The sequence below is a fragment of the Eucalyptus grandis genome, chromosome 2 (assembly GCF_016545825.1).
Source record: "Eucalyptus grandis isolate ANBG69807.140 chromosome 2, ASM1654582v1, whole genome shotgun sequence".
Taxonomy (NCBI): Eukaryota; Viridiplantae; Streptophyta; class Magnoliopsida; order Myrtales; family Myrtaceae; genus Eucalyptus; species Eucalyptus grandis.
Window position 1 is genome coordinate 54,773,159 of NC_052613.1, and position 25,146 is coordinate 54,798,304.

General features: G+C 41.3%; 3 protein-coding genes across 3 annotated transcripts; all 3 read right to left on the reverse strand.

Moving 5' to 3' along the window:
* Positions 1 to 589: 589 nt before the first annotated feature.
* On the reverse strand, positions 590 to 2,177 carry LOC104433831 (serine/threonine-protein kinase UCNL). Its single transcript, XM_010046709.3, has one exon. It carries the CDS (start codon positions 2,059 to 2,061, stop codon positions 787 to 789), a length of 1,275 nt encoding a protein of 424 aa, XP_010045011.2. The 5' UTR covers positions 2,062 to 2,177; the 3' UTR covers positions 590 to 786.
* Positions 2,178 to 13,361: 11,184 nt separating this feature from the next.
* Positions 13,362 to 22,127, reverse strand: LOC104433832 (cytochrome c-type biogenesis protein CcmE homolog, mitochondrial). The gene is given in 5 exon segments (XM_039307228.1): positions 13,362 to 14,035; positions 14,038 to 14,147; positions 14,510 to 15,150; positions 21,077 to 21,150; positions 21,941 to 22,127. Coding segments are annotated over 5 exon segments (1,173 nt in total). The 3' UTR covers positions 13,362 to 13,874.
* Positions 22,128 to 22,162: 35 nt separating this feature from the next.
* LOC120290800 lies at positions 22,163 to 22,655 on the reverse strand. The gene has a single exon (XM_039307229.1). The coding sequence runs from the start codon at positions 22,640 to 22,642 to the stop codon at positions 22,163 to 22,165; it is 480 nt and encodes a 159-aa protein (XP_039163163.1). The 5' UTR covers positions 22,643 to 22,655.
* Between the last annotated feature and the right edge of the window lie 2,491 nt (positions 22,656 to 25,146).

Sequence of the window (25,146 nt, forward strand, 5' to 3'; positions counted from 1 at the left end):
CTTTATAGAATATGCACATACTGTGCGGTAATCAATGAGGCTCCCCTTTTGATATTCACATTCCAAAAGTTTAAATAAAAAATTATATTTTATAAGGTCGTTGCCTCCCTCGTTAAATCTCACCTCCCCTCTCTTAATTCGAATCTCGAAATTGTAAATCAGACATTATCCACGATCTCTCTTCGTCTAAGCCAAGTAATACGAAATCCCTTTCCACGATAAATCAACGCCTTACGTTTGCCAAATCCTGATTCGAGTGTGCGGTTGAGATCAAAGGCGAAGCCATCCATTCGTGCGCATGTCCCTCTCCATGAGGTCGCTTCGAAAATCTGATTCCATGTGTTTTGCATTCCTTGTACTCGAGATTGCAATGGAGTGCAAGAAATGCAAGGCACTTTGTTTTTCCCTTCCACACCAAGCAAAAATAAAAGGGAATTAAAAAAAAAAGAAAAGAACAAAGAAAATTGAACAACACGATACGATTTCCTTCCGGCGATGGCTTTCTAGCTGCTCGACGGGAGATTGCGGGCCACGCGCGGCCGAGCCGCGCGTGGGGAAGAACGATTTGGCAAGGGGGGAAATGGGGGGATGAATTATATAATTACCCCAAGCTCAACTTTATAGCTTTAATCACGTTCTACAATTATTATTAAAACTCTCCTATGTACAGCGAGTTAATTAGGTGGGTGCGCCCAAGCGACAATTTAAAAAGGAAAGAGGTGGGGGAAAAAAATAGTTACAAAAAAAAGAAAAGAAAAATTAGTCCTGCACACGTGTGGGGTGGGGTCAGAACTCCGCTATGGACACGCTCCGAGACGGCGACGGCAGCGGCGACGCCGGGATCGACGGCGGCTGGCTCGATCTCCGGAAGTACTCCCGCACGTCGACCGCACGCGCCGCCAGCCTCTCGGCGTCGTCAGCACCGCCGCCGTCGTCCCGGGAGGGGATGAAGGGGGGCCGCAGCACGACCTCCGTCAGCAGGTCCCACCTGAGCCCTCGGAAGAACTCGTGCTCCTTGATCTCGGCGGCCCCCCGGAGGTAGCCGAGCCTCATGGTGGGGTCTTTCGCCAGCAGCCGCTCGATCAGGTCCGTCAGGGCCGTCCGCTTCCCGATGAACTCCGGGTTCTTCGCCAGTACGTTCCGGAACGTCTCCTTCCGGTTCTTGCCCCGGAACGGGGTCGCCCCGTAGAGCATCTCGTAGGTGAGGACGCCCAGGGCCCACCAGTCGACGGCGAACTCGTGGCCCTCGCCCCGGACGACCTCCGGCGCCACGTACTCCTCCGTCCCCACGAAGGAGTTGGACCGCTCGCCGTCGTCGGAGAAGCTGCCGCCGCCGCCGCCGCCGCCCGGCTTGTTCCGCCGGCTCACCGGGCTGACCCGCGCCGACTTCGCCTTCTTCAGGCTCAGCGCCTTGGATTCGCTGAACACCCCGACGAAGCGCGTGAGGTTGTTCCTCTTCGGCTTGCTCTGGGGAAGCTCCGCCTCCTTTTCGCGGCGTTCGAGGATGTGGATGGACTTGGCCTTCCTGGGCTTGAGCTGCTTGGAGAGGTCGAAGTCCGTGAGGGTCACGTGGCCGGACTGCTGGATCAGCACGTTCTCGGGCTTGAGGTCGCGGTAGGCGATGCCGCAGCGGTGGAGGTGGTCGAGGGCGCAGATGATCTCGGCGACGTAGAAGCGGATGACGGCGGGGGAGAAGACGCGGTCGTTCTGGTGGTGGCGGAGGACGTTGAGATCGCCGCCGGGGCAGTAGGGGACGGCCCAGGCGAGGAACTCGTCGGTCTCGAAGGAGGCGAGGAGGCGGGGGAGGAAGGGGTGGTCGGAGGGCCGGGTGAGGCGGCCGAGGACGGAGATCTCCCACCGGGCGCGGCGGGTGGCGTCGTGGGCGGAGGACTTGTCGACGAGCTTGAGGGCGAAGGGGGAGGAGGCGGAGGGGTCGGAGGCGGCGTCGTGGACGAGGAGGACGGTGCCCATTGCTCCCTTGCCCAGGACCTTGAGGGCCCGGAGGTTGTCGAGGTGGAGCTCCGCCGCGGACGGCGGCGGCATTGACGGGGGTATGACCATGTTGCGATTCTGTTCCGGCGGGTGTCTGATGCTGATGTCGAGAGAGAGAGAGAGATCCAGCCGTGTGCGCGTCTCTGCGGGAGGAGGGAGATACAGAGAGATGGTGGAGAGGTTGTGTTTCAGCTTATATAGAAACTACATAAAAGAAGAGCGGGGGGTGGGTCTTCAGCTTTAGCCTCTCTTTTTTTTTTCCCCCCTCTTTTTGTTCGTTTTTTGTTTTTATTTTTAAAAAAATTTGGATGTTTGTTTTCTCTTTTTCCTTTTCGCCTTTGCATCTCTTTGGTGTTCTCCTTTCTTGCCTGTAATTACCTAATTTTTGTTTCGGTTGGATTATTTCTTAATAACCCGCTCTCTTGTATCCTTTCTCCCTCGTTGTGAAGTTGAATTAATGCTAGAAAGACTGAAAAAAAAGTCATTTTTTTAATAAAGCACAATTTGATTATGAGTGTGAAGCATAATCCTTGTTTGCTCAATACTTGTTTATTTTGTATTTTATATTATATATGATTTTCCTCTACATATATATTTTTGTTATCGTTATAACGTGATATCATAACATAGTTCAAGAGTTTAAATTCTAACATTCCCCTCTCGAACTCATTATCTGTGGTGGTAACACAATAATTGGCTCATATAAAAATACTAGTCATGCCCATTTCGCAATAATTGAACTGATTTGTGTGTGTGTAAGGAATCAACTTACGCGTGAGGAGGGCGTGAAATATAATCACATATAGCTCAATGAATCATAATATACCTTTTACATATGCGGTCTCATTCCACCGAATGATTTTAGTTTTCAGATTAAATCATGTCTTATAATTATAGTCAATTATGTGAAAGAAAGTTATCGTTCTCTTGTCAAATGTTTGATTAGGTCATTGTATCATTCAGGTCGATTAGATTCTACACTTTTAATTCAGTTAGCATTGGTAGAATCTGACTCGATAATAGTTATTGTACTCTTTGAACTTGATTATACATATTTTTTTTTAACTCAAGCAAAAAGGTGGATTTGATTTGGCTTGAAAGGATCGAGCTAGTTGATAAATATTATGTGATCACTGAAAACACACAACAAACGTGATAAAGTTGGAAGAGACACTTTTACGGGCATGATTTTTCATCTAAATCATGGGTCTTGTAATTATCAAGGTTGTTAGGGTTCTCATTGAACTATATAAAAGAAAAAAAAAAAGGTTACAATCCTTTGCCCAATTGAATCAAGCAAAAAGGTCAAGAAATCATACTTAAACCAATAAGGCATCATTCCAATGCAAATGTAACTAGTGTGTCACTCATATGGAGGAATAAGCACAATGAGCGGGGTAATAATAATGTAGCCTTTCTTTCTCTCTCCTTTTTTATTATTCTTTTCCCTCATTCATTTTTTTTTTTTTTTTGCTCCTTCAATAAGAAAAAAAATTCCATTATTCTCTCCCTTTATTATTTAATAAAACAAAGTGGGGAGGGACACACGTGTAAGGAGCTAAGGAGAAACAAAAGAAGATGGCACAAAAGGACAAGAACCATATTCGTACGGTTGTCACATGGGAACCTCCCATAATCTAAGGGACGAACGTGCGCGTGCACCATCCTTGTTGTCAACTTTGCCATTACCCTCAGAAACCATTTTCCCTTGGTTTTCCTGTTTAATTCTTAACAAAATCCATTTATCTTGCTAAATATTATCCCTTAAATCCTGGTTTGCAGCTGTTGAAGCTGGCTCTAATTTTTTTTATATAAAAAAGGAATTGACTTCATTGAGTAATCCAATTCTCGATTATACGTGCACCTCGTATTAATGCAAGAATCCGGATTTTTAATTTCTAATGGTTTTTTTTTTCTTAAAAGGAAATAAGAATGTCAACATATATTTTTCTATCGAAATACGACCTTGATTCATGGCACCAGCTAGGTCGGAAAAAAACTATTTAACATATACTCAACATGCGACGTATTTCTCGGGTGCTAATTGCGAGTACCGTCCGTAAATTACATCCCATAGAGGATTAATTAATAAAAGCCTGTCTTGGGGAGCGATAAACGGGATAGATTTGCAGCTAGATTCCCATTAAATAACCGCGAGTAATGTCCGTGATTTATATCCGATAGATAATTAATAAACAAGAGCCGATCTTGGGAAATGAAAAAAAAATGGGATAGATTTGCAGCTAGATCCCTAATTAAATGACCTTATATATAGGATAGATATACTACATGTATCTTAGCGAGTCGCAGAGCAAGGAAACATTAGAAAAAGAGACAAATAATTCCAAAAAAGCTTGCACATAATCACATCTTGATATCCTAAACATTGCGCTTCGGGCTCCTCAACCTTTTGTTTGTCACATATCTTGTAATCACTAGACTCTACGACTAGAGTTTAGCCCCATATTGTCTTTGCTTTAACATCAACAAAATGTAAATTAATCATCTTCATAATAAAATCCCCCCATCAAGATCAAATTACGGGTCCCTCAAAAGATTATCGAGGATACCGTGACAAGACATTTTTGATCTACTTGCACCAACAAATTTATTTTCTAGCATATTCTCTAACGTACGTGCGGACCGTTTATTATTCCTTTGAGGGTATTTATTGAACACTTGTTAAGAAGTCATTTAAAGCAAGTTTTGCAATTTTTTCCATACCCTATTTTTCTCGTATCATTTGTGATTGAGATTTTCGAAAATCAAGATATTTCACAGCGATTATATTTAATGGACATCTTGGAGGCACTTTCATATGAGACCGATATTTTAAGGGCATTTCCGGTTGATGATTTTATAGTGGACTTCGATGAATGTGCTTAATTTAAAATTAGAGTATGCTTTAGCTTGAGAATCCATGTTAGTGTATGGCGTGTGCAAAGATTGATTAATGGAAACAGGTGATGCGCATTAAGGTTAGGTGGTGCTGGTGGATCAAACCCCTTTCTTTGACGGTATATTGTTCTACCGAAAGGTAGAGAGAAATATAAGGAAAAATAATTTATATTTGTCATACGTCAACTAAACTTTTTGCTTCTCTCTATCACGTAGTTGTAGTTTCTCTAGTGGAAATAATGTTATATATACACGCATATGAGGCTGTGACGGGTTTCTTTCTGAGATTTCGATCTTCTGAGCACGAGATTTTCTTCTCCTCGTTCGTGGAAGTCTTCCAAAAACTAGGGACAAAAGGGTTGGGATGCTGCAATGGCGACGGTTTCTGCTCAACCAGTAACGAAGTTTTTGTCTCCTTCGGTGGCCATTTCTCTGTCTTTATCGATTCCTTCTACCTACCCGTTTCACTAGAGAGAGAGAGAGAGAGAGCAGAATAATACATTGCGCTCAATGATACGATGATACAAGAAAGCTAGCCAAATACGACTGTGTAGTGCTCCTTATCTCGTAGGGCAACTTGAGTTGGACGAGTCCTCGATTGAAAACCCTAATGTGCCCTTTTCACAGCTAAGAGGTTCGTGTAAGGTCGTTCTCATGTTTGCCAATTTAGGAAGAAAATGATAGGATTGTCTCATCGGCAAAAAGATAGAAAAGCAAAGAAAAGAAGATATTTTGTTCCTTAGAATGTGTGTTCAGAGTGATATGGTCAAGATGGGGCAAGGAATTTGACAGAAATTCAAGTTTATAAGAGGGCGAGATGTAGACTTGATCGATGGGCAGTCCAATCTGGGCTTAAAAGTGACGCTGAACATATTAAATCCTCGGGGTAAAATAATGGGTTTTCTTCAACCCTTCATTGAAGCCATCTCCGGATTACTCTTTGACGTCTCTTAACTCAGAATCAATCTTATTAAGATAAGGTAAGGATTGAATTGACTAATTACCAAAGTATCGTAAGAATACTACTGCCGTGAATAAAATGACGGGAATCAAAATCACACATTCAGAGATTCCCAAACTCGAATGTTTGGTTCTTTCAGGTGCTGATGCTGGCAAAACATTCGCCTTGCACTACTGCGTTCACATAACATAAGCGGGGTGCTGTCCCAAGATGAGCAAAATTCCAAGAAATCATCTGATCAATCATGTTCACATGCTTGAATCGATGGGGAAAAGGACGAAGTGACTCAGACGGGAATGGCTACGAGATCACATGTGGGCATCGAAGGCGATGATTGGTACCCTTCGCGAGCGTGGATTCAATAGGAGGGTCCATCTCTTGCTAAAGGCTGTCCCCATATTCGCTCCCCTTTTTTTCCTATATTTTATACGACTGACTGCAGCTGCTTTTAGCTAGCGGCGCCCATCAGATTTGTTTCTGCACTATCGATCAATCAATTTAGCACGGTAAATCTATCGCATCACGTGAAAAAATTCCTTTCCGATTAGTTTATACAATGAGCTTGGTTGGAGATAAGGTCTCTTTGTTTCTTCTTCGAACAGCTAGTGAGTTGAAAGGATTAAATGATTGGACTTCCCGTCAGTACATTTGCTACTCCCCTAGTTTCTACGTTAATGATCTGTCCCTTGATCTAATTGTCCTTTTCTGATATGGAAAATAGACGTTAATTCTCATGTTTAATCGAATATTCTTATTCAGGTACCTCTTTCTCTCTCATCAAAGAACATGTTAGAAAAATAGAGAGATAGGCAAAAAGATCCAGCAAATATTTGCATATTTGTCCATTTAAAGGAGGTGAATAGGTTTTAGGGATCGATTAAATCTGAAAATTGACATGAATTAAGTTCACACGAACCGAGCGTACACAATAATTTTTTTTTTTTGAAAAGTTCTCATGTTTCCTTGTGACGAACAATTTGATCATGCACGCCAAGGCCATATCCAATCCATTGCAAGATTAGCTCAAACAGTTTGAGGTCAAGGCTTAGATTCTTGTCTTGGAATACATCACAAAGAACTTTTCTGAATTCGTATAGAAGTTCGGTCTAACCAAGTGTTTATCTGAGTTTATCAGTTGGGAAGAGTCGCTAAATCACTTAAATTGCCTTAACAAGACAAAAAAGAAGAAAAAGAAAAAAAAGAAAAAAAGACAAGATGGCCCCTTCGACCGCCTATCATCTAATTTTTATTAGACCGTAGGACAGAACAGATGGGCCTCTTTCCTTTAGTGTAATTCCTTTTCGTTTCTATTGGCGATCTTCTTTATAGTGTAAATTCAATTGGTAATGAGTGCACCTAACAGCTATGGGGGGAGGGGTGGGCTTCATTGAATTTAGGCTCTCCATCAAACGAGGGTTTTGCAATAAAAACATTCAACTTTGAAGTTCTGTGGGAGTAATTATTGCACTGCACAGACCAAAGTGAAAGGGGGGATGGGGTTAATGACTTTGAAGATCTTTGATGGAAAAGATGAAGCAAATTGCCACGTGATGCTGTAGGCCATGTTCATTGCCTAATCTTTATAATCTAAGCAGTGCACACAAAATGTCATTATAGAATCTTTGAGCCCTAGGAATTACTTTTTCTTATTTTTCTCTTTTTTTTTGGGTTTTTCTTGTGAATATTCTTTGCATATTACTTTATTTCTTTATATCCGAATCAATACTCGGCTGAAAATTCAAAGATTGAAAAGTCTCTGAAAAGAAGAATAACAGGTGCAGGATTGACTTCGTGCTTGCATCAAGTGAAAGAGATTCATAATAATACCATCATTCGCAAATCCGATATAAGGGAATATGAAGAAGAATGAAAAAAACAGAATATGAGGGACAGAGAGGGGAAAAAAAGCGTGTCTCCTCCATCCAAGCCTCTTGGATAGAAGATGATGACTTGATGTGGTACATGTAAGAAAAACCAGCCTTGTGGTACAAGGGAAAAATATAAAAAAAGTTGAAAACTTATTACATCGATATCAATTCAATCTTAAACCTTCAATTAGGTCAATTTAATTTTAAACATTTTCACATTGATATCCATTCAGTCCATTCAACCAATTTAGACTGGAAATCATTGATGTGGATGGCTAGATAGATTGAAATGATACAAATATGAAAATGTTTAGGATTAAATTTTCCAAATTAAAAAGCTTATAATTGAATTAGTACCGATAGAGAAAAAAAAAAGAATTGGTACCGATACAATAGAAGTAAGTTTTTTTGGGTACTTTTCCATGTGTTGCAAAGTTTTGAATTCCAATTCCTCATCTCATAGGATATTATGATTATATGAGTTTGAACCATGTTTTCTTTCTTCTTTAGTGCTCGTGCTATTTACAAGAGACTCAATGAAAACCATGGACTTGGTAGCCATTGGAAGGACTTTTCCTATATGTATATGCGGTCCGCATAAAATCTCATGTACACAAGTTGATGTGGATGAATGCCACGTATGTGTACTTGAAACGGTACATTCGAAAGCAGAATTGTTGGAGTAGAAAGTTTTCTAACGAGTCAGCTACCAACTCCTCAAAAAATTAGGTCATTGGCATAGCGTGAAAAATACACACTTTTGATGTAAATTGGGGGTAGGCATTGCATCTTTTCAATCTTATATTATATTATGTCCTATTGAGGGGGAAGGGGGTGGTAAAGAAATAGCATTCCACTTCTACCAAACCCTAAAGCCCCATGCATGTCAACTTTAGGCAACAAAACACCCAAACTACTTTGTTTGGGGGCCATCTTTCTCAGCCTTTATTGGACATTAGGACCCCACAAGACCATTTCTTTATTAATGCTTCCCCTAAAAATGCTCATGAAGTTTCATAAGTTGTGTTCCTGTCGGTCATCATTGATGGGAGGAAAAATGTGAGCTTCCACCTAAGACCAAGGTGAAAAAGGGAGGGAGGGGGAAAGATAAAGGTGATGAAATTAAAGTAATATAATTTCCTCCAGTTGATAATTCCTCCACCCATTTCAAAGTTAGGCACATCTATGCTTTAAAGGGAGAAAAGCTAGGGATGCTTTGATGATGGCGTTGTCGGCCATGATCTTCCATCCAAAAAGAAATTGCTTTTTGTTTTTTTTTTCAAAAGGAAAAAAAATATCAGTGCCTTTTGGATCAATAAAAGGGATACACACGCACTCGCACAAAAACACAATTTGAGTACTGTTTCTGGAGGTAAAAAATACTTTTAAGCACAAAGCAGACACTTACACTTGTCAAAGCCCCACTCCAATTAATGAATAATTCCCTTGAATTCTGTTAAGACAGATTCAGAATTTTATAGTGGGAATTGTTTTGCGAAAAATAAATTATTTTAAAAATATTTTTCTGAAAATGATTATTTATATCTTTTAATATAATTTGTTAACGATAATTTATGTTTAAATATTTTTATAGACATTAAAAATATTTTTCGTTCATTCATTTTTGTAAAAGATACAAACAATCATTTTTATAATAATATTTTTTAAATTGTTTATTTTTTACTAAATAGACGAGTCTTAATTTGTTCAAAACATTTGTAGGTATTTTGTTTTTATCTTTTCAAGCAATAATAAACACATTTTATCAATCAATGTATGTTTTTTTATTTATTTATTTATTAAACTAACCTAAAAAAAATTTAAGTCGATAAATGAAGGGAGATCGTTAGAAAGTAGGATTAGGAGAATAGGGCCGATCAATGTATGTTTTTAAATAGCCTAAAAGAATGGGAGCTGTATGTGCAAAATATATTAGGACATAGCCTAACTATAATGCCAACTGATTGATGGAGAGATGAATGGCATGCATATAAAGAAAATATAAATCCCTAGACTAACAATGCGGGATACTTTAACATATGCCTTTTGTCGATTCATTCAGCCTCTCTTTTCTTTTTTCTAATGTTTCTTTGCAATACTCCGGGACATTGCACCTACATTTTTTTCCCCTTACGTTACTTATGCTTCCCGATATGCTTAAACGAAACCGTTTCCCTATCGTTGTCTTGAGGGGGAACTCCAAGTACGTCCGGCGCACTACAGCCTGAGCAGCACGATTGTCCAATGATACGTCAATTCGCTCGCTAAAAAGCCCCTTTTGGTCAACATCTCTCTCGTTCAATTAGCCAACGCGTTATCACATTGCTTACTTTTGTTCTTGCTCGAGTGTTTTCCACTTATACTCTCTGGTCACCAGGACCCACCATGAACAATAACATACGATGGTTCGGCTTCTACCGCAATCGAAGTTGCATAACAGCAAAGATACGAGCTGAATGATGCGCGGCTTGGCTCCTTTTTCAGACCCGCAACGTGAAATTTTCCCTTTCGAATCCACACACGCATCGCGTGCCTCTGCAAAAAATCTGGTGGAGGAGGAGGAGGATGACTCGATCTATATTGATGGGGGTGTTGAACGGTACCTTACGGTAGAAAAAGCTAAAGTCTCTGAACTTTCTGTATTCGATTTGTAAGCTTTTCCATTTTTTTTTTCTTTTCGTTTTTTACGTGGAGAATATCATAATTGCGGGTATGGGGGTTCTGCGGGCAGTGATGACACCGGAGGAATTCAAGTATCATATCATTACCAAACGCTTGCTAAGCTTCATGATGGAACGATACACTAGTTTTTCAATCATTTTGCACTGACCCATTTGTATTCCTTTGAGTAGAAGATGATGAAACTATCATTATATCGCCCCAACGCTGGCGTATAGAAGAAATCACTGCTGTTACTAAGAAGAGTATTGACGTATCCATATGATGTATTCATCAGTGATCGAGACATGTACATTACTTGTATCACAAGAAGAGACGGGGATTTGAATTTGGCACCTTAAATCTGTTTGGTTGGACAGATTTCTGTTAGGAACAATTGCTCTGTTGATATTGACAGTAAAAAAGAAAAAGAAAAAAGAAGCAGCATCGGAACCTTCTTCATGGGTTTTGTTATTTAGTACATGGTCTGAAAATTAGAATTGACCTCTTTCATCTATTAGTAAGTCAGAAGTCCCAAAGTAAGATACACATATATGCATGTACATAAAATGAGCGAACAAACTTGGTTCTTAAAAATTCTTAGATGCACCAGGCGCATATGAATCCGCCACAACTCCTAAGTTTGGGGAGTCTTGAGTCTCGCATTAATTTCACATAATCTAACAATGGAGCTGCACTGGACTCGCGTGCATTAGACATCAAATTTTTTAGTAGATCATAATTTTCTCCCATTGCGAATCTTTAGTCGACCTCGGTCATACCGACTGCCCATCCAACCAACTTCAGGATCGAACTAAAGTGGCTCATGGGCCTAAAGCAAATGAAGAGGCCCGGAAAAGCTCTTAATCCGTGAACGAATACGTACGACTGGCTAATCAGATTGCAAGCCCTACAAAACTATCAAGACAAGCTCTAACTTATGCTTTATTCGCATGTAGGAACTCTGATGTCAATCTATCAGCATCCACACGAAACCTGCGGAGGACACCAGTCGATAAAAAGGCCGTTGCGCATTTTGACACAGCACAAAACCCTTTTTTCCAGCCAATATGCCCTTAGACCTAGGAGTTAGCGGTTTCAAGTTTCTTATATGTTTCACTTAAAACCTGAAACATATTTTTGAGTACAGATTCCTCATTTTTTAGATCTTGAAACCTACCCGTCGAAATCCAAAACATCGAATCTACCCTGGCGCAAGTTCCTCGTTTCTTAAACAAATGGATGGAGTCTATTAGTGTTATGTTCCATGAATTCGATGATGGGAAACACATTGGTAAAAGGCACAAAGAAAGCAACAGACAAAAAGAAAAGCAAAAGGCATAAACAATTTTAGATTTAGGAATCTCGGTCCGGTTCCCGTTTCCGAAAAAAAAAGGAACTGAGAAGCAAAACCTCCCTCCCTAGAACCAGGAACTGGAGAAACAAATCTCCATTTCCCAGTTTAGATCTCCAGTTCCCGGTTCTATTCGGAACCGTGCTCACCTCTACTTAGACTATCATTTGATGACCAAGACCTAATGCGCCCTAGCGCTATTCGAATGAGCATTCCGAGACTTAACATTCCACAACAAGCGCACAAGTAGCCATTGTCCAGAAAAATTCTTCTGCAAATTGCTAGCATCTCCGTACTAAATCTGGGCATGAGCCAAACCAGCTCGTCTCTCGAATGGAAGGGGAGGAACTTCAATTGCCGAGTCATACATAATATGCTTGAACCAATACGACGCTTACATGATTCCAGCTAAACAATGTCAAAATAACCACAACATCCCTTCAACAACACAACAGGCGCTGGCGACTTAAGGCCTTTTCCCGGAATACAATAGATTTCGACGAATTCCTACCATGGAAGCCCATCATTTAGGCATGATAAAGCACAAGGGCGGGAACATATACGACTAAATGAAGCATCTCTGCAGTTGAGCTTCGGTCAATCCTAATGTAGTAGAAATCATTTCATATGCAGAAGAAGACAACTCGTAGTTTACAACCTCAGACAGCTACAACCGATTAAGTACAGGACGTTGAACCTCACTTACCTGCACAACATACCTCGGGTACCATTCTGGATAAATAGAAAATCTGCCCCGCCTACTCTGCAAATTGGCGCCAACAAGCTTTACCCACATCCATGACAAATTCACATGCCAGCGCACGGAGAGTAATACTCTTGCTATACAAGCGGAAAGCACTACAGCTGGATATTATTAAGCACGAGTACTACAGACATTGATACTAAAGAGAGTTTTTAACGCAGAAAACTAATGCTCTTGGGAAATGGATGATGTACCCTGAAAATCAAATCATGCATTAAAAGCAAGATATCCTTCTAAAATATCACATCCAGTTAAATAAAATCTCAGTAGCAAACTGAAAGCAATAAAAAAGAAAGAAAGAAAGAAAGCACACTAATATTTCACCAGAGTGCAATCCAACCTCTCTGTAGACAGTTGAACAGCTCACGAGATAGTTCAACCTCCTATAAGGGGCAAGAGGGCCTCATTGTCAAAAAACCAAAAAATCCAGAATTTTTTCGAGAAAATACGACCTCAAACTTTATCAGAATAGATCAATCCAACCTTCTATATCATCGCCAATTTCATGGAAGAGGAATCCTGAAGATTAAATCCAACGTTCCCCCATAATCTCTTGTGGACTCACGGCATGTAACCATGCTCAATGCAGCCCCAAAAGGCTAGAAAGGTTCCACAGACTGGTGAGATCAGATCACCTCATTAATAAACTGTTTTTCACCAGAGCACATATTCACCAAAATTTATCCAGTAAGGCTTTGTAACAAATTATCGTGCTTTGCATCCCTAACATGTCCTGTCAAAAGCAGAGCAGAAATTCCAGTCCAGTACACCAACAGAGCTCTGAGAACCTCAACCAGAGGAACGATGCGTCGCCAATCTACAAATTCGCCCCTCTAGTAGGGTGACATAATGGAATGAAGATAAACATAACAAGAACACTGACACTGAACTTTTATTACAAGAAAGAGATGACTCTGCAAAACATATAGTTTGCAATCAGTTATACATAGATCATATATGTATACCACCAGGGTACTCACCTCCCCAATTTGGGGACAATAAAAAAAATACAATGAGCTATTACATCGGCAAAATTTGATGTTTGGCACCTTGATATGAAATCTCTGCCTAATTACAAAGAATAACTTACTTCATACACCTAGGTATCAACCAAAAGACTCTCCAACTACTTGAACTACCGTAGTCCATGTGATTAACTGCTACTCTTTAAGAACAGCAAGGAATCGCCGCAGTGAACAAAAATCGAATGTGTCAATGAACATTATCAGCTACACCTAAATTAAAATCAAGATTATACCAAATACCAATTGCCTATGATGGTTTAGATCCTTCAAAAGTCTCCCATGCCCGAATCACCTTATTATTTGGAAAAATACTTTGGTGTTGGCTGTCACAAAAAATCAACCAGCAATCAATGACTTATGATGCATTAGCTCCTGCAACTGTATTCTCCCCCGCTTCAATCATCTTCTTATTCTTCTCGATTGCAGCAGCGACCTCCTGGGGCATGTACTTCTCGTCGTGCTTAGCTAGAACCTCCGTCGCCGCAAAATAACATTCCGCACTCCTTGCTTTCCCCACACCGACTTTGAAGATACCTCCTTCCTTATTTCATCAGAGAATGGTTTCACAAACCCTTCGACCACCACAGAATGCCCTTCCCTGAATAAGTCTGGTAACGAACCTTGATACCTGATGTTATCAACATCAAAACCATTTTGCAATCACATTGAAAGAATCCAAAATGACAGAGACAAATCAAGCCACACATTTTACCAATAAAACACAATGAAATGAGGACCTTAGGTCGAATCGCCTATTCTAGTCTTAGTCATGATCCCTACTGAACTCTCGAAATCGTTTAGATCAACTTACTAATCATACCATCCCGCAAACAAAATGCTTTTCATCGAATGACCTACTCGACAATGGACATCTACTAAAGCGAAACCAATTCAATACTTCCTACGCACAAGAACAAAATCACTTCTAAATGCAAAGGACGGCAATCAAAATCGCGATAACCTGCGAACCAATATCACAAACTAACTAACCTGACCAAAATGTCAGTGATCAAATCGGTGATAACGAACTCCATCACCGCCGAGGAAGCGGGCTGCGCGACGGAACCTTCCAGAACCAATCCGCCCAGCCTAAACTTGTTCTTCGTAGGGTTAGCGGAGTACTTCTCCATCGCATCCGACGGGGTCACGTAGAACACCAGCTGGTCCTGAAACTGGTTCAGCACGATCACGATGAACCCGGCGATGCAGCTGAAAGTCAGGGCGTAGGTCCAGAGCCGCCGGTTCTGGAGCTGGCGGGCACGCGCGCCGATGTCCACGTGCTTGGGCCGGGCCGGGACGTGCCGGGCGGTGGAGAGGAACCGGAGGGCGGCGATCGAGCTCGGGCAGTCGCGCGGGAGGGCGTAGAGGCCGGAGATTGGGGAGAGGAGCGGCGGGGAGATCCGAGGGCGGAGGTGGGCGCGGCGGGGCGCGGAAGGGCGGCGGCGGCGGCGGCGCGGCCGAGGTGAGGGCGGAGGCGGAGGGCGAATCGGGAGGCCATCGGATTCGCCAGGCCGCGTGCGTTTTCTCGGGAAAGCGACGGAAAGGAGAGGCGAGAAAATTCTAGGAAAATGGAGAGAGAAAGTGAGGGAGGGGGGTTTTTGGTGCGGGGGTTCGACGGAGGCGTGAGGCGGCTAGCAGAAAACGGGGCCGTTTTTGGACCGAAGTTTCGCGGGAAGAGGGCTGGCGATGCTGTACAAGCAACCGGGAGCACAAAAGTCAATTTCGAAGGTCGCGAGCGAACTTTAATTTCATTGTGTAAAAAATGATAATTATGATTCTCGAATATTAATAGAATCTGACGTAAATTACAAATGAAACACGAATCATAATCACCAAATCCAATTGCTAGTTGCACGGATGACACATGATTTTCTAGCTAATGGGCCCATAGGTTGGGCCAACTAATTACGTCAAGGACCATCAATCCATTATATTTTCAAAATGCCGAAAACACAAATTAGGTTCTTATTTGTCTTGAGCTTTCAACATTTAGAATGTTTATATTTGGCTAAAGGAATAGTTTTGGAATAAAAATGAAAAGTAGATATTTTTGGAACAAAAATAGAACTAAAAACTCTTCTCATCCCTAGCCATCGCCACCGGTCGCTATCTTCCACTGCTAAAAAATTATAAGGCCTATTGTGTTGTTATTAAACACGATTTTATTTTAGAAACTCGTTCATAAAATAGAAATAGATTGATCTTTCTATCTAGATTTTTGTCCCTAGGAACAAAATAATTATCATTCGTCCTCGAAGCATTCTTTGGTCATCAAAGAAACAACATTGACACGTATTATTAAGAAGCGCTTGAATACTCGACCATGCCTTTAACTTACCCTTTGAGTTTTGGGGAGTGGTCGGTCCGTGGTCCGACAAAATTCACGTGATATCAAAGCAGGAGAGCCTAAATCCGGACCTTTCCCGGCCTCTGCCCACCTCCACGATTATATATTTACGCGCCTGGGAGGATGCTTTTGGAGACGTGCACCGCAAAGGGGACTACGCATGTCGGAATTGAAAATGGGTCGGGTTGAGTCCAACCCAGTTTGATAGGGCCCATTCTCAAAAGAAATTGAAGTCTTGAGTTGACTTTTTGAATTTCTCTCTATCAAGGGACAGGGGGCCCAGCTACCGAGTCTGAGAGGGTTCCGTGTATTTGACCGAAAACATTCATGATGATAAAGAAAAATATTTTTTTAAGGAAAATCATTTTCAAGTGTAAAATAATTTCTTTTCATTTATTTAGTAATTTAAAAAAAGTAATTTCCTTCTTGCTAAAAGGAAAAGTCATTTTTTCCTCATCTAAGCTTGCTATTTGCGGTAAATTGATTAGTTTTTTGTCATCTAAATATTGAGAAGTTGGAAAATAATTTTCCAAAAACAGTTTTCGTTCAAATAAATGGATCCTAAAGGTTTTCTATAAACTAGAAATAATAAGTTTAGATTAGAGGAAAATAATTTCTCCTTCTATTAAGAAGGAAATTATTTTCCTTAAACTAAAATACAAGTGAAAAGTAACCATCTTGGAAAATGATTTCCATAAAAAACATTTTTCTTTAACAAGAATTTTTCAGCAAAATAAATGCATCTTAAACATGAATATTAAGGTATTTTGGATAAAATAAGTTGTTTATCAATCGGATAATCTCGGAGAATATGTTCCATCAACCTCTCTTTCAGTTTTAATGTGTACTCACTCCCACCAAATTATCATGAAAGGTTTAATTAGTCACTCTATGCCCAATATAACGAAAATGAACGGGTATTTGCAAAATTAGAAGAAAAGTTACATTAAATTGCAAATTAGGTGTTGCCATACGTAGATGTATAATATACTTTTGTAAACCAAAACCTAGGTTTTTGTTTTTACATCTTCAAATCATTCACATGGGTAAGGGTCTCTTAATTTATTAAGATCAGGTTATCTTTGTCATATGGTCTTATTGGGATTGCATGTTGTCCTTGGGCACATTCATAATAATTTATTGATGATTAAAAGCCTGACGACATCAGTCATTCGTCTGACTATATAATCATCAAACTCGTTCTGAGTTTCTTCAATTGTTCGCCTCATAATAGCAAGGATGACTAGTGTGAGGTATGTTTGTCCTCTCTCTTCCACAGGCTGCCTTTAGCTCCTTTCTCTTGGACTTGATTTGCAGCTTCATTCTAAGGAAGTTGGGTTGATGATGACTTGGCTTGTGCATTGTTCTCAGACATCAGTATTTGTTCGTCAATGGCACTACTCAAGTTGATTTGACCTCGGGTTCTGTGGCATAACACTTCCTCAACTCAATATAATCATCTACCAAGCGTGCCAAAAAGATGTTTCGTCAGTTTTGATTTTTGCAAAAAATCTTTCACCAAATGCTACGTTTTCATTTTATTATGGGAGACTCAGGTTTTGTGTTAAGTTTGGACAGAGAATGTCAAATGTAATGATAAATTTTATTCTCAATTTTTTATATACAACCCTAACAATTGATACTCGGATAACTCAAAGACTAATAGCTCTTGAGCACAAATTATACCATAATCTAATTAATGATGTAGCGTAGACATAAATAGCTAGATAATCTATACTTCGAAATTTAATCTACGACACAACTTGCTTTAGGTGTAAAGCTAGAATTTAATCAACAGCGATACCCTTAGTAGGAAACACAATGTTGGAATTTAATCAACGACGCTGAACTTGTGGAACAACATATGAATTTAATCAACGGTGTTGAACCGGATAAAGATGCATGTCAGAATTTAATCAACAATGAGAATATTGAAAACTACAACTAAAATGCGATAAAGTAAAGAAATTATTGTGTTAAGCAAGGTGTTTCCTCGTTGGATAGGTTACGGTGTTTATAGAGTGGGCTAGTATCCGTTAATTGATTACTTCTCCTTAGGTTACTCTTAGCATTCTCTACATTTTCCATTTCTTCTTAGCACCATTATCCATAAGTAACTACTTCTTGACTTGTCAACAACACTCGCGTAACTTGCCTATCAAATAAACCTCAGTATTTTTATGCGCATTTTGCATAGCAATTACTTTCGTCTAAGCTCTAATGCTAATTTCTCTTAAACCTTAGGTCCGATGCATTATTCTCATAGCTTGACATGTGGCAATTAAGGCCCTGTTTGATAACTGACCAAATAGTGAAAATTTCTATTTTTTTGTTAAAATTTTTGTTCTCCAAAAAAAATTTTGGAACTTTTTTGGTAAAATTTTGTTCTCGAAAATTTCTAGATTTGGAATAGAATAAAGAATAAAAAAAAGTTGATTTTGTTCCTAGGAACAATTCTAGAATCAAGCCCATATTTTCTCTTTTTATTTTCTTTTTTCTTGTTCTTCTTCCCTTTTCTTCTTATTCATTTACGCCACCGCCGTGGTTGCCGTCTACTGCCATTCTCCATCCATGGCCCACTGCCGCCGGTCGTCGGTGGTTAGGTGGGCCTCGCCCGTTATCGGTGAGGCTCGGCCAATGAGGGCTAGCGACGCTTTGGTGAGGTCGCGACCCTCGTCCGGCCGGTCGCCGGTCATCCCAAGGTCGGCGACCGGCCACTTGAAGAAGAAGAATATGAGAAAGAAAGGAAAAAAAAAAAGAAAAATAAAAAGAAAAATAAAATAAAATAATTTAAAAATTAAAATAAAATGATTTAGAATAGAAATTTTGAGCTTGGTACCAAACATAATTCTATTCCGAGAATTAAAATTTTGGACAGTTACCAAATAGTTTAAAAAACTTATAAATTGTTCTTGGGAATAGAATAAAAAAGAATAATTTCTGATCATAAATTGTTCTCGGTAATAAAAGCATTACCAAATGCCCTCTAAATGCCATTGACTCTTGAATTTGTACTTGGAATTCTATCGACACTCAACCCAAATACCCTTCACAAATGTTTTTTGCCTCCAGCTTTTGTGAACAAAATAGAGCGTTTCATTCTTATTATTCCTCTTGTGACTAGCACGTGATGACATGGGTAATTTTAGATGTCAAGAGTTTATAACTTATTTAAATTCAACCCATCTTTATAATTGTATTTTTATTCTCTCTACTCTCTCTTACCCTCATGCTCACTCAATTTGTGCTCTCACTTTAGTTTGGATATAAGTTTTTCAAGTGTTAAAGCAATATGGATCGAGTTGGGTATGAGTCATTAAACTTGCATTGTATAGAAATAATTCAAATTGAGTCGGACTATTTTTGACTCAATTTACCCGTTTGAGAGGCTTACAAACATGTTACATAGGTTTATACCACTTGAAAACTTGTGCATTATTAGGGGATGATTTTCAATCGAAAATGGTAGGTGACAAGACAACATTAGACTAGGAATTAGATAATTGGATTTGGTTCCAAACACGTGATTAGCTTCGCAAGTAGTCAAGGAAGCCAGAACAACCTCTCATTCCTTTCGCATGTATAATGCAATATTCAATGTTCGATTTAATCCACTTCTATAGTTCCCATCTTCTTCTTGTTCTTCATTTATTTGTACGACGGCATTAAATTCGATCCGAGTTTTAATTTGACACGCCACCTTAGTTTGACTTTGACCCAGTTGTTCGCATCTCAACAATTCGATCCTTCCAAGAGCTGGGGATCGATATCATCTCACTGTCCAATTAACACCTGCAAGGCACTACTTTTTGATTCGATTTGAACACGTCTATACTTGGAAAAAAAGCAAGGTAAATAAATTTATTTACATCACCAGCTGTCATTATAACTTTAAAAATTATCAACCAGAACAATTCTCCATCCAACCCCCAAAAAGAAGAAGAAGAAGAAGGACCATGTGGTCAAATGGCCTTGTTCGGTTGATCTAACATGGCGGTTCGACATGCTTTACACGAAATAACATCATCACAAGCAAAATCTTCAACATATTACAGCTAAAATCTTTGCCGACATATGTACACATATTTAAGTCAATTTCTGTTCTTGATAATCAGGAAATACAAAAAATTCGAGATTCCTATTCTTTTCTAATTCACCAATTATTAGATGGGCGAGCTTGCCATATAAATTAGAAGAACTTGGTTATCGTGTTTAGGTTGTCGGGGAGATTCCATCTGTAGAAGCAATTCTCAAGCCAACGTTCACCAAATGGAGCCATAAATCAAGATAAAATAGGATATTGTGGGGACCATCTCTGTGTAATTTGTTATTAGTCTCACTAACGTGTAATTAGCCTTCCCGTGGTCCACCTGATTTAGATAAGATATTCCGCTAATATGATTGCTAATTATAAAATGATCCCACCGAACTTAAATGGCATATGTAAATCAGCAATAATGAGATTCCGCGCATGTAAGAATAATTATTTTTTTGCTTTTTTCTGAGGTACGCAAGCAGTCTTATTGAATAAACAACGGAGGCAAGGGGACTACTCATGTTACCTAGGATTGAATACTAGGTCTGATTTTGTTGGGCTGTGGTTCAATTCCTCATCGACAAGATATCATGGGGTCCGTTCCTTGGTGAGTGGGCAAGAGTCTAAGGATCGCCCTGATGGGGCTGGTAGCAGCCTTGCGACCCTACGGGGCTTATATAATTTTAGCATATATTTATTGATAGTTTGGGTTTTGGCTCATTAATAGTTACTATATATACTCTTTCTCTTATAATTAAAAAATATATCATAGAGGTGCAAGTCCTTAGCTGCATGGAAAAATAGGATAAAATATTGTATCTCAAATTCTTTTTCTCACTTTTACTCTTTATTTTCTTTTTAATTGTGTGGCAAATCCTAACAATTTCAACCTTGGAACCATACCAAATCAGAGTCTCGATCGACCGGTTCAAGGCTCGGCTTGGTTTCCGGTTCTAGGACCAGAACCGTTTCTAAATCAATTTCGAAGTCTCTTTAGAAATCAAGTACTTTGGCACCCAGTAAAAATCAAACCATGATCAATAACATGAAATAATATAACTACGTACCCAACGTATCTTCTTATACTGAAATGATGAAGTGTATATTATAAGGATTTGGTGTTTTACCTCAAACATGAAACGGGCCAGTTCCCAATTAGAATCAGGAACCATACCGAAACAGGCCTATTCCAATCTTTTGGGACGGTGGGCCACAAGATTAGTTCCTGATCTTCGGTCGGGAATCGACCTGCAATCCAAAGTGATGCGATCCATCCCCAATGTGTCCTGCTACAAGTTCAATGGTCCTTCTCTATGCCTAGAAGACCAAGTCTTCAAAAGAGTACAGTTCAGTATGATCGTCATAAGCGGGAGTTGTAGAATGCGACGCACGCTTCTCTCTGCCAAAAACTCGGGCCATCATGCCAAGGAGGAGCTGAGTCTTTCACTAGGACCCATTCATACCCTCATCATCCACTTGCCTAAAAACAACGGCCATTTTGTCGATTCTCATCGTGTTCATCCAAGGAGAATTTCAGAACACCATGGCAGACGCGTTTTCATTTTGTTATTTGATATTAGGGTTTATTTTTAATTTTAGTTCATCCAGCCGTCGGGCACCTCACGCACTCTCTCTCTCTCTCTCTCTCTCTTGAAAAGCTGATTTGACCACCCAAGAACCAAGATCCTTCGTGGGAAGCCACCAAGCACCAATTGAAAGGGACAATAACAAAATTAGGGTTTGGGTCAGATGCATATGATATTATGATTTCACATATTTTCCCCCTCTCTTCCAGCCTGTTAATGGGGTTTCAAGGAAAAGAGATGATCGCCACTGATGCTTGAGGAGGTCACTATATAAAGGCTTGCGCATAGCCTTCCCATTCATCACCTTCTCAACAGTTTCCCATTTAGAACCGAAGTTGAGTTTGCCACTCCAAATGAGCAGCCCCAGCCCGTCGAGGCACTGGCCTCGACTCTTCCATGCTTTGGCATTTTGCCTTATCGCCACCATTGTATCCGCCGAGTATGAGCCTTACATCTACGCGTCGCCCCCGCCGCCGCAAAATGTAGAGCATCCTCATTATCTCTACAAGTCTCCACCACAGCTGAAACACAAAAAGGATTCACCTTATCTCTACAAGAACTTGCCATTGCCGAAACACAAAGAGCATCCACCTTATCTCTATAAGTCTCCACCACCACCCTCACCTTCCCCGCCACCATCCTATATCTATAAGTCCCCACCACCGCCTTCTCCTTCACCACCTCCCCCTTATGTGTACAAGTCGCCCCGCCCCCACCACCATCACCACCTCCACCTCCATACATTTACAAATCACCTCCTCCACCATCGCCATCACCTCCGCCTCCATATGTTTATAGGTCTCCACCACCACTTGCTCCTTCCCCGCCTCCTCCATATGTGTACAAGTCACCTCCACCACCCTCACCATCTCCCCCACCTCCATATGTTTACAAGTCTCCACCCCCGCCTTCTCCCTCGCCACCCCCTCCGTATGTGTATAAATCTCCACCGCCACCATCTCCATCTCCGCCACCTCCATATGTTTACAAGTCTCCACCCCCACCTTCTCCATCACCCCCTCCTCCTTACATTTATAAATCTCCGCCGCCACCCTATGTTTACAAGTCTTCACCACCGCCTTCTCCTTCACCACCTCCTCCATATGTTTACAAATCACCCCCACCACCATCACCATCCCTCCACCTCCATACATCTACAAATCTCCCCCACCATCATCACCATTATCTCCACCTCCCTACATCTACAAGTCCCCTCCTCCGCCATCCCCTTCACCACCTCCTCCTTATGTGTATAAATCACCGCCTCCACCATCACCATTACCTTCACCTCCATATGTTTACAAGTCTCCACCACCTCCTTCACCTTCACCACCTCCTCCATATGTTTACAAATCTCCTCCCCCACCATCACCATCTCCCCCACCCCCATATGTCTACAAGTCCCCTCCACCGCCTTCACCATCACCACCTCCTCCATATGTGTACAAATCACCACCACCGCCTTCACCATCGCCTCCACCTCCATATATTTATAAGTCTCCTCCTCCACCATCCCCTTCGCCACCTCCTCCTTACATGTACAAGTCACCACCGCCACCATCACCTTCACCTCCTCCTCCCTATGTCTACAAGTCCCCACCACCACCTTCTCCTTCCCCACCTCCCCCGTACATGTACAAGTCACCACCCCCACCATCCCCATCACCACCACCTCCTTATGTCTATAAATCCCCACCACCACCCTCTCCTTCCCCACCTCCCCCGTACGTATACAAGTCACCACCGCCACCGCCACCATCACCATCACCTCCACCTCCCTATGTCTACAAGTCACCTCCTCCACCATCTCCTTCACCACCTCCTCCCTACGTTTATAAATCACCACCACCACCGTCCCCATCACCTCCACCTCCATATGTCTACAAATCTCCTCCGCCGCCATTGCTTTCCCCACCTCCGCCATATATTTACAAGTCACCACCTCCACCTCCACCATCACCCCCACCACCTTATGTTTATAAATCTCCACCTCCGCCTTCTCCATCACCACCGCCTCCTTATGTTTATAAGTCACCCCCGCCACCAGCGAAGTCTCCCCCTCCTCCATACTACTATAAATCTCCACCTCCACCTTCCCCATCACCTCCCCCTCCTTACATCTACAAGTCACCACCACCTCCGGTAAAATCACCACCTCCTCCCTATTACTACAAATCTCCACCTCCACCTTCTCCATCACCACCCCCACCTTATATTTACAAGTCACCACCACCTCCAGTAAAGTCACCTCCTCCTCCGTATTATTACACATCTCCTCCGCCTCCCAAGGGCTACTATTAGGCAATGATTGATCCCCTCTGAATGCTTAAAAAGCTGGAGCGAGATATTACCATTCTTTGGCGATACATTTTACTTGGAAGCAATTCATTCTTATACACATGCACTTTTCAATTTAATAAGTCCCGAGTGACAATGATTGTATATTTACTTCGAGCAACGAAACGTGTCTGAATTCAAGTTTTATCCATGTCTTTAAGTTGCGGTTTCCCACTCATTCTGTCCTCCTCTTCCCTCATTTTTATTTTCTACATGTATAGATCGTGCTTTGCAACTTGCGACACATATACACAAATTGGGAACCCTCTCATAACCTTCCAGAGAGTTAGCTCACGCAAACAACTAATGATTGCCTTACTAGCGAGATGTCTGTGACCATAAACTACTAATTCAGTGACGTAACCAGTACAGAAGAAATAAAAATATCGTTTATGGTGAAGTCGATCATGCATGTACACATGAAAGCCAAGAGAGGCAAGCTATTTCTCAGTATAATGTCAAAGTACACGTAACTGAATCAAGACCGAACCATCAACGAAATCGATCATTCAATTTCTTTGATTTCTTTGCGGGAGAATAATTTCCTGGTTAAACATATTTTAGAAATATCGAATTTGGATTTTTATTGACATCAACGGCGCAAATGATTATTCACATCATCGCCTGTATTAAAAAAAACTTAAGTATTTCTAAATCGCGACCATCGCCAATCCAACATCGCTGATGGAAAGACCAAAAGGTTTGAGGTCCATAAAGACATACCTGCTCCTTAGACATCATTTGTCAAATGATTCTAGTTAATTAGTTATAACCATTTCCACATGTATTATTTGTCCTTTTTAGAAGAAAGTAGTTAGGGGAAAAAGGAAGCTTCGATCTTAGACTCGTGACTAAATTCCAAAATTATTTGTTGGGTCGACCCACCTAAAGAATGCACATCGTTGGATTTACATTGTACAGGCACCGTGCACCGTCTATCGTCGGCAAATCAAACTCGGCCTCGCCAGCCTCCAGCAGGGTTGATTAAAGCCCTCGACCTCAAATCGACGAAGATCTGGGGCTCAATGGAGCGTTGCCAAAGTCGAGACTCACACCTTGACTCGTCACCATCGCCCATCATCCAGTCATCCCCGTTGACAGCGATGGTGGTGAGGAAGGAGTCTGGTCGACAAGTGAGTCGCGATGGGAAAGACAGACGGGTGGCAGCAGCATTTTACGGCTGTAGAAGGGGCGGCACGACGAGTGGCCTCAAAAGATAGCTTGAGGCGGCAACGCATGGGCAATCTTGGGCAACCGGCGACATGGGGGCGATGAAAGTCTGAACGTCGAGTTAGGAAGAGAGAAGGAAGAGAAAGGACAG